At 50.7% G+C, this 10,000-nt stretch overlaps 1 protein-coding gene across 1 annotated transcript in view; it reads left to right on the top strand.

Moving 5' to 3' along the window:
- Positions 1-9,844: 9,844 nt before the first annotated feature.
- Positions 9,845-10,000, top strand: part of LOC138859634 (proline-rich protein 36-like) — a 6,754-nt gene continuing 6,598 nt past the window's right edge. The window contains exon 1 of the mRNA XM_070115427.1: positions 9,845-9,884. Coding sequence (XP_069971528.1) covers positions 9,845-9,884 — 40 coding nt within the window. The remainder of the gene's footprint in view (positions 9,885-10,000) is intronic.

Here is a 10,000-nt window from a genome sequence, read left to right as displayed (position 1 = left end):
GAAAAGGGAGGGGGAAGGGGAAGGAGGAGGAAAAGGGAGGGGGGGAGGAGGAAAAGGGAGGGGAAGGGGAAGGGGAAGGAGCGGGAAGGGGCAGGGGACGGGGAAGGGAGTGGTAGGGGAAGGAGGCGGGGGAAAAAGAGGGGGAAGCGAAAAGGGAAGGGACGAGGAGGCGGAGGAAAAGACAATGTGGGGGAGGGAAGTCAATGGGGAGGAGGGGAAAGGAGAAGGGAGGTGAGGAGATAGGGAGGGGGAAGGGACTAAGGGAGGGAGGAGGAGGAGGAGGGTGACTGGGTGGAGGGTGAAGAAGGAAAGGGAGCAGAAAGAGGGGGAAGGAGGTGATACAGGATAATGAGGATGAAAGAAGGAAGAGAGAGAGGGAGGGAGGAAGGAAGGAGTGGAAGGAAGGGTGTGGAGCGTGCGAACAGATGTAGGAGAGGGAAATAGGATAGAAGAGGAGAGGAGAGGAGAGGGAAGGAGGGTAAAGGGAAGAGGTGGGGCAGGGGGGAGGGCAATTCATAAAAGAATGGAGGGGAGTAAGAGGGAAGCAAGGAAAGAAAGGACGGGGAGATGGGGAGAAAGGCTGAGGAGCGGGGATAAGGGCAGATGCCAAAGTAGGAAGGGCAGGAGTGGGCGCGGAAGAGCACGAGGGCGAAAAGGAAAACAAAATAACGCTGAAAAGACCAGTTGCGAGGACAATAAAGAGGGAAGGGAGAATGGAGCGGGAGCGACGAGCGAACAGCTAAACATGGAGAATGAATGGGAGGAATGAAAAAGGAAACGGCCTTGTCCACGGACCAATCGCTGCCACACGAGACCATGTGGCAGTGGAATCACGCTAGAGGCGAACCTTTATATGTAGACACGCACGCACAAACACACATACACATTCACGCAAGCACGCACGTACTACGCACGCGCGCGCGCGCGCGCACACACACACACACACATACATAAACGCACCCGCACGCACCAGCACACACACACAAATACACACTCTCTCTTTTCCTCTCCCCCCCCCCCTCTCTCTCTCTATCTCCCTCTCCCTCTTTTATATGTAACTTGTGGACAGACTTGTTTTTCCCAGTCGATGGACAGATTTCTGTTGTTTTTTTAACCGATGGACAGGTTTCTACCCTTTTTCTAATCAGTATAAAATGTTTGTTTCCAATCAACGGGGAGATCAGTATTCTATTGACAACAGAAATATATCTTATAAAGCAATGAATATTTTTTAAATAAAACAGATTTTCAATTAACCCACGAAAAAATTGTGTTACTGTATCCTAAACTATACAAAATAAAAAATGAAAGACTGTACAAATATTTTCTAAACAAACACTCACACAGCATACACAACAATTACATCCTCCAGTGTATAGAAACAACAATAAAAAAAACTAAAGCAGCACATCATATTTGGAAAAGGAACTTCACATTTGCATATTTCGCAGGGAAGCCGAGAAAAACGACCCATAAAAAACAACGGTAATATCAAAAGGCTTGCGAATCGTAACACAAAATGGAAATCGCACATCCCACCTGATGAATACATAGATGTACAGGAGAGCGGGAGGGAGAGGGAGAGGGAAAAGGAAGGGGAAAGGGAGAGGGAAAAGGAAGGGGAAAGGGAGAGGGAAAAGGAAGGGGAAAGGGAGAGGGAAAAGGAAGGGGAAAGGGAGAGGGAAAAGGAAGGGGAAAGGGAGAGGGAAAAGGAAGGGGAAAAGGAGAGGGAGAGGGAAGGAGAAAGGGAGAGTGGGAGGGAAAGGGAGAGCGGGAGGGAGAGGGAGAGGAAAAGTGAGTGGAAGAGGAAGAAGAGAGGGTGGAGGAGGAGGAGGAGAAGGAGGAACAATAAAGAGGAAAATTAAGAGAAGCAGGAGAAATGAGAAAAGGAAGAGAAGAAGGAATATGAAGAGTGAGAGGAGAGGGAGGTTGGGAAGGAGAGGAGAGGAATGGGACGGGAAGAGGAGAGGAGAGAGGAGAGAGAAGGAAAGAAGAGAGAGAGAGGGCCCTGGGAAACCAAAATGTATACGACTCTTGACACCGGGAAAGAGTATTTCATTCTTAGCAAAGTTTGTGAAGATGTGGGAGGAGAGACGCGCACGTAAGACAACGGAAGTATAGACCGTAAGAGTCTAATCGGATGATGCAGAATCAGTATAATGAGGAAATGGTGTCAAAAGAGAGAGATAAAAAACAGGTTGATTTACAGAAGGAGAGGGAATGGGAAAGGGAGAGGGAGAGGGAGAGGGAGAGGGAGAGGGAGAGGGAGAGGGAGAGGGAGAGGGAGAGGGAGGAGGGAGGGAGGGAGGGAGGAGGAGGGAGAGAGGGAGGGAGGGAGGGAGAGAGAGAGAGAGAGAGAGAGAGAGAGAGAGAGAGAGAGAGAGAGAGAGAGAGAGAGAGAGAGAGAGAGAGAGAGAGAGAGAGAGAGAGAGAGAGAGAGAGAGAGAGAGAGAGACTGATATAGACAGATAGGGAAATGGAATAATAAAAGAAAACAAATGAGAATGGGAGAAGGAACGGGAAAGGGAAAGAGAAGTGGAGAAACCAATGCCAGACAGCAGGGGACAGCAATAAAGAGAGGCGCGGGAACATAGAACCCAAAGTGGAGAACACCTTTAATGGGCGGAGGTGGGAGGGGGAGGAGGAATAGGAGGAGGAGGAGGAGTAGAAGGAGGAGTAGGAGGAAGAGTAGAAGGAGGAGTAGAAGGAGGAGTAGAAGGAGGGGGAGGGGGGAGGGGGAGGAGGAGGAGGAGGAGGAGGAGGAGGAGGAGGAGGAGGAGGAGGAGGAGGAGGAGGAGGAGGAGGAGGAGGAGAAGAAGAAAAGAAAAAAAATAGAAGAAAAAGGAGGGGCTAGAAAATAAAGATAAGGAAAAAGACGATGAGGAGGAGGAGCGAAAGAATGATGATGAGGAGGAGGAGGAAAAGGATGATGATGATGATGAGGAAAAGAATAATGACGAAGACAAGGAAAAAATGATGACGATGACGACGATGAAACAAAAGAGGAGAAAGGTGAGCGGCTGAGCGAAATGACGGAAGCAGAGGAAAGGTAAGAAGGGAAAAGAACGAAGAGAGGGGAGGGAGAGGGGGGGGGGACAAGGGGAAAGTTACGCGGCATGAAATTGTAAGACGCTGAAGCAAGCAGGAAAAACTCTGGCGAGTGGAGGCCGACGGAAGAAATAATGGAGAAGGAGAGGATAAAGAAGCAAAGAAAAATGGAGAAAGATGAGGAGGAGATGGAAGAATAGGAGGAGGAGGACGAGGAGGCGGTGAGGCGGATGATTTAAGATTTAAGATTTAGATTCAATTCCATTTATTTCAATGGATATTCTTTGCTGTGGCATACTGTCTGTTTTACTTTGCTTCTAAATCCCCCCCCCCCCCCCCGTGTGCAAGGAATGGCCGGGGTGACCATCCACTGGCAGCGCGCAGGACCGAACGCAGGTCAGCAGCCCATCACGTTACCACTGGACTACACAGCACACTATAGGACTACAGGAGGACGAGGAGGTAAAATAATTCGAGGAAGAGTAGGATGAGGATGAGATGGAAGATGTCGAGGATGAGATGGAAGAATAGGATGGTGAGGAGTAGGTGAAATAATTCGAGGATGATGAGGAGTAGGTGAAAGAATTCGAGGATGATGAGGAGATGGAAGAATATGAGGATGAGAATGAGGGATGAGGAGGAAATGGTAGAATACGAGGTGGAGGAGGAGGAGGCGGCGATGGAAAAAATCGAGGAGGTTGGGGAGGAAAAGAAAAAGAAGAGGAGGAGGAGGAGGAGGAGGATTGGGAGATGGAGGAGGAAGGAAAAAAGGAGTAGCAGGAGGAGGGCCCTGAGGCGACAAGAGGAAAGAATGAGGAAGAGATTGAGATCGCGTCGCAAAGGGAGCGGGAAAAAGCGCGGGTCATCTGCGCGGAAGGGTACACAGCCCAAGGAAAACGGGAGAAAGGAAGACGGAAAGAGGATATCTGGAAGAAAGGAAGGAAGGAAGGAAGGAGGGAGGTATGGAGGTAAGGAAGGAGAGCAGGAAGATAGGAAAGAAGGAAGGAGTGAGGGAAGGCAGGAAAGTAGGAAGGAAGGAAGATAAGAGGGAAGAAAGGAATGAGGGAGGAAAGGAGGGAAAGAAGGAAAGAAGGACTAAAGGAGGGGAGGAAGGAAAGAAGAAACACAGGAAGGAGGAGGGAAGGAAAGAAGGAAAGCAGGAAGGAACGAAGAAGGAAGGAAGGAAGGAAGGTCTCCTACAGGGATGAACGGCCATAGGAAAGACATGACGAGCGCTCGAGCAGAGAGAAGGGAAGGCGGGAACATAGCGAAGGAGGGAGGGAGAGGAGGGAGGGGGACGAGGGAGGGTGAAGAAAGAAGGGAGGTGGAAGGGAGAAGATGGGAGGAAAGAGGAAGAAAGGAGGGTAAAGGGAGAGGGAGGAGGAAGGAGGAAGAAAGGAGGGTGAAGGGAGAGGGGGGGGAGGAATGAGGGAGAAAGGAGGGTGAAGGGAGGGAGGGAGGGAAGTAAGGAGGGTGAAGAGAGTGAGTGATGGAAGGAGGAAGAAGGGAGGCTAAGGGAGGAATGGAAGGAAGGGAGGGAGGGAGGGAAAGAGGGAACCGTTCTTGAGGAAGGGAAAACAAGGGACCTTTCAGCAGGAAAAAGGCGAGAAGTCACGAAAGGACCAAGCAGTCGAGAAGGTCGAAGTGAAAGACAAAAAAGATAGACAATATGAAACTGACGAGAGCCAGGCAGAAAACCCGAGTGACAAAAAAAAAAAACAGAAAAAAACACGAAAGAAAAAATAAATCCGAAAGAAAAGAAAATCGCAGCAAGTCCTATGTTTAGAGAGAGAAGAAGCGAAGCAGATTAAAAGCAAGAGAGAGAGAACGAGAAGGGGGAGGGAGGGAGGGAGGGAGGGAGGGAGAGAGAGAGAGAGAGAGAGAGAGAGAGAGAGAGAGAGAGAGAGAGAGAGAGAGAGAGAGAGAGAGAGAGAGAGAGAGAGAGAGAGAGAGAGAGAGAGAGAGAGAGAGAGAGAGAGGGAGAGAGAGGGAGAGAGAGAGAGAGGGAGAGAGAGAGGGAGAGAGGGAGAGAGAGAGGGAGAGAGAGGGAGAGCGGAACTAAAAGAGACAGGAGAATCCACACGGCCGGGAAGTAAGAGCAACTGCAGAGGAGCAGCGGCGCTCTTGGAGAGACACAACGAGAGCGCGATTTATGTTCGGTTGGGAAACCAGAGGAGGCAGGAGGGGAGGTTATTACATCTTGGGGGAGAGGGAGAGGGGGGCGAAAGGAGGAGGAGGAGGAGGTTGGAAGAAGAAGAGAAGAGAGGAAGGACGGGAGGACGAGGAGGTTGGAAGAAGAAGAGAAGAGAGGAAGGACGGGAGGAGGAGGAGGTTGGAAGAAGAAGAGAAGAGAGGAAGGACGGGAGGAGGAGGAGGTTGGAGGAAGAAGAGAAGAGAGGAAGGACGGGAGGAGGTAGCTGAAGAGGAAGAGGAGAGGAGAGGAGAGGGGAGAGGAGGAGGGAGTGAGAAGGATGAATGAGGAGGAAGGACAGGGGGAGGAGGGAAGAGGGGATAAGTGATATGAACGAGGAGGAGTGATGAACACAGAGGAGAGGAGCATGGCTTGAGGATGAGGGGAGAGGCAGCACGAGAAGAAAGAGCAGCAGCGAAGGAGAGGGGGGGGAGGCGGAGCGAAATTCCCATGGTAGGAGAAGCGAGAGGAGGAAGCAACACCGCGAGGAGCGAGGGAAAGGGAGAGGACTGGAGGAAGCAACACCGCGAGGAGCGAGGGGAAAGGGAGAGGACTGGAGGAAGCAACACCGCGAGGAGAGAGGGGAAAGGGAGAGGACTGGAGGAAGCAACACCGCGAGGAGCGAGGGGAAAGGGAGAGGACTGGAGGAAGCAACACCGCGAGGAGCGAGGGGAACGGGAGAGGACTGGAGGAAGCAACACCGCGAGGAGCGAGGGAAAGGGAGAGGACTGGAGGAGGGAAGATCGTGAGGAGAGAGGGGAAAGGGAGAGGACTGGAGGAAGCAACACCGCGAGGAGAGAGGGGAAAGGGAGAGGACTGGAGGAAGCAACACCGCGAGGAGAGAGGGGAAAGGGAGAGGACTGGAGGAAGCAACACCGCGAGGGGCGAGGGGAAAGGGAGAGGACTGGAGGAAGCAACACCGCGAGGAGCGAGGGGAAAGGGAGAGGACTGGAGGAAGCAACACCGCGAGGAGAGAGGGGAAAGGGAGAGGACTGGAGGAAGCAACACCGCGAGGAGCGAGGGAAAGGGAGAGGACTGGAGGAAGCAACACCGCGAGGAGAGAGGGGAAAGGGAGAGGACTGGAGGAAGCAACACCGCGAGGAGAGAGGGGAAAGGGAGAGGACTGGAGGAAGCAACACCGCGAGGAGAGAGGGGAAAGGGAGAGGACTGGAGGAAGCAACACCGCGAGGAGCGAGGGAAAGGGAGAGGACTGGAGGAAGCAACACCGCGAGGAGCGAGGGAAAGGGAGAGGACTGGAGGAAGCAACACCGCGAGGAGAGAGGGGAAAGGGAGAGGACTGGAGGAAGCAACACCGCGAGGAGCGAGGGAAAGGGAGAGGACTGGAGGAAGCAACACCGCGAGGAGAGAGGGGAAAGGGAGAGGACTGGAGGAAGCAACACCGCGAGGAGCGAGGGAAAGGGAGAGGACTGGAGGAAGCAACACCGCGAGGAGAGAGGGGAAAGGGAGAGGACTGGAGGAAGCAACACCGCGAGGGGCGAGGGGAAAGGGAGAGGACTGGAGGAAGCAACACCGCGAGGAGCGAGAGAAAGGGAGAGGACTGGAGGAAGCAACACCGCGAGGAGCGAGGGGAAAGGGAGAGGACTGGAGGAAGCAACATCGCGAGGAGCGAGGGAAGCGGCGAGGGGAGGGAGCGATCGGAGGGGCAGCAGCATGTCTGAGCAAATGGAAAGAATGTCGATCGAGGCCGGAGGAAGGGAACAATGAGGAGCGTGTAACCAGAAGGGAAATAAAGATAATAAAGGAGAGGAGACAAGAGAGTGAGCGAGGATAAGAGAGGGGAGATAGGAGGGAGGATATTAAAGTGGGTGGAAGGGGGGAGAGAGAGAAAGGAAGACTGGAAGGAAAATGGGAAGATGACAGAAGGAAGGGAAGAGGGAAAGGGAAAAAAATCATAGATGAGGCAGATATATACATATCTATATATGCATTATATATGTACGCATCTATATATATATATCTATCTATATCTGTATGAGAAAGTGAGTGAGTGAGTGAGTGAGTGAGTGAGAGAGTGAGAGAGTGAGAGAGAGAGAGAGAGAGAGAGAGAGAGAGAGAGAGAGAGAAAGAGAGAATGAAGAAGAAAAAAAAAGAAAGCGAGATAGAAGTCTGCACCGCCCCCCCCCCTCATCCCTCAACCGCCTCATAATCGGAACTACAGCAAATAACCTGGAGAAGCAGCCAATATCGCCCCGGGGGAGGGTCGCGGGGCCACCTCGGCCTCGGCTCCTTTCCAAGACACAAGTCAATGATTTAGGCGAGGGGCTGGCATCTCCTTCAACGGCGTGGCTTCCTCTCAGCTGCACACAAAGGCAACTTCCGGACGAGGGATCAACAACATGCCTAAAAAGAACACTAATACAAGATCTATTATGAGTGAAATATGACATAATATGATGCGATATCCAATAGGGATATAAGTAATGTTGAGGAACAACATACCCCAAGATACATTACACATACTAAAATTCTAGACCTCTAATACTCACAAAATATTTAAAAATAATAATAATAATAATAAAATGAAAAATAAGAGATAAGCAACATCCCCAGCAGGGAAAAAAAGAAAAAATAAGAAAAAAGCACCACACGAAATCGCCCCAAATGAAGATCCGATATTTGCGAGAGGAAATAAGACAAAAATAAAAAAATGAGACCGAAACTGGGGAGGAAGGAAGTAAAGGACCGTGATAAAAAGGGAGAGCCAGAGACTTCGCCAGGAAGGGCTGATGACCGCAGGACGGAGCTGGACCTCGACGCCACCCCCCCCCCCCCGGCTCCTCCTCGAGCCGCTCCTGCACTCAAGGATCCCAAGAAAGGCTCTTGAGGCGGGCAAAGGTCTGCAGAGTGGACTTCCCGAATCATCTTCGATAAATTGATGTTTATTATCATCATCTCAATGATCATTATCATCATTTAGTGGGAGCGAGGCTGTATGAAGGAAAACCGGTGCAATATTTAGAAGAAAAAATGCCACCGTTCCCTATCGTCCAAAGATTCTGTTTCAAAATGCACAAGTCAAACAGGGAAAAAATGAAATTAAAAATCAGAAGATTCGTCGCACTTGCAAGGAACTGGATCGCACTCTTGCAAACATAAAAGTTCACAACTAAACTCTAATCACAAGCCTCGGAATCTTTTCTCCCCGTAGTCCTCCCAACGAATCGAGTCGCCAAGAACTTAACAATAACCCAATTAGCGCGGAAATATCCCGGCCCCCCTCCCCTCCCCTCCCCCCAATTCCGCGGAGGTTAAAACAGTCGACGTGGCGGCCGCGACCGAACGCACAGGGGAGCAAAAGAGGGAAATTAGCTCAATAAACAGCCCAGATTGCTTCACTTTCGGAACGCCACTCGAGAGGATTTTGGATATTCTCTTCCGATCTTTCGCACATATTTACTTGGCAACGCAATCGGGGGGGGGGGGGGGGGATTGGGAATGCGAAATCGCGCTTGGCCTCGAGACCGCGGCCGCCTGCGCCTCAGCCCGGCTGTTGGTCTTTGCATCTCGATATGCAAGTGTGTGTGTGTTTATGGGTGTAAATGTATGCATACTTACATGTATGCATATATATATATATATATATATATATATATATATATATATATATATATATATATATGTATGCATTAGTGTGTGTGTGTGTGTGTGTGTGTGTGTGTGTGTGTGTGTGTGTGTGTGTGTGTGTGTGTGTGTGTGTGTGTGTGTGTTTCCTCCCACCCTCTCCCGAGCCAGGGCGCGTTCGGCAAAGCGCTGGCGCCCTTCTCGCACGGAGCCCTCGCCGCGACCCGCCGTCTGCCCCGTCAGGGCGAAGGAGCGAGAGAAAAAAGGCATCACCAGCGGCGCGATGAAAGGGCCGAGACATTATCGCCCTAATGACCTCTTGCTGCGACGTAAAATCCGCCTTGCCAAAAGATAGAAAAATGATAAAAGAAAAGAAAAAAAATCGCTATTTTACGGTTAAAAGAGGAAGAACCGAAATGTAACCTGAATAAAAAGGGGGATGGAAGTAAAAGAAAGACGATGACGATGACGGTGATGACGAGGATGATCGAATGCCCCCCCCCCCCCCGCCTCACTCGCCAGTCTCAACAACGAAACTTCATCCGAAGAAATTCTGATTCACGCGGAATAGTAGAGCGACACACGCCGATAACGACGTGGAAGAAGGAAAAAGGAAGAATGAGAATAGAAAGAGAAGCGGAAAGGAAGAGGAAGAGTAGGTCAGCCAGATGGAGGAGAGGCTGGACGGGGAGAAGAAGCAGAAAGAGGATGTAGGAGGGCGAGGGGGAGGAGTAGGAAAAGCAATATATATATATATAAATATATATATATATATATATATATATATATATATATATATATAGAGAGAGAGAGAGAGAGAGAGAGAGAGAGAGAGAGAGAGAGAGAGAGAGAGAGGTAGAGAGAGAGAGAGAGAATGAGAGAAAGAGAAAGAGAAAGAGAAAGAGAAAGAGAATGAGAATGAGAAAGAGAGAGAGAGAGAGGGAGAGAAAGAAAAAGGCAGAGAGAGGGGGGTCAAAACAAACCCGCAGTGCCAATAAACGGAACAACTTCTCATAAGCAGAGATGGACTCCATAGAATCTGCCGCCTCACTGAGCGCGGCAGGTGCGAACGCGCGAGACGACCAAGGCAAATTCGCCCTTATTCACCTGTGGCAAGCAATCCAAGATAGCGAATAGTGTCCGAAGCAGAAAATGCTGAGAACGCCGAGGGAGAAGAAA

This window comes from Penaeus vannamei, chromosome 37, assembly GCF_042767895.1.
Source record: "Penaeus vannamei isolate JL-2024 chromosome 37, ASM4276789v1, whole genome shotgun sequence".
Taxonomy (NCBI): Eukaryota; Metazoa; Arthropoda; class Malacostraca; order Decapoda; family Penaeidae; genus Penaeus; species Penaeus vannamei.
This window is presented reverse-complemented; position numbering and strand designations above follow the sequence as displayed.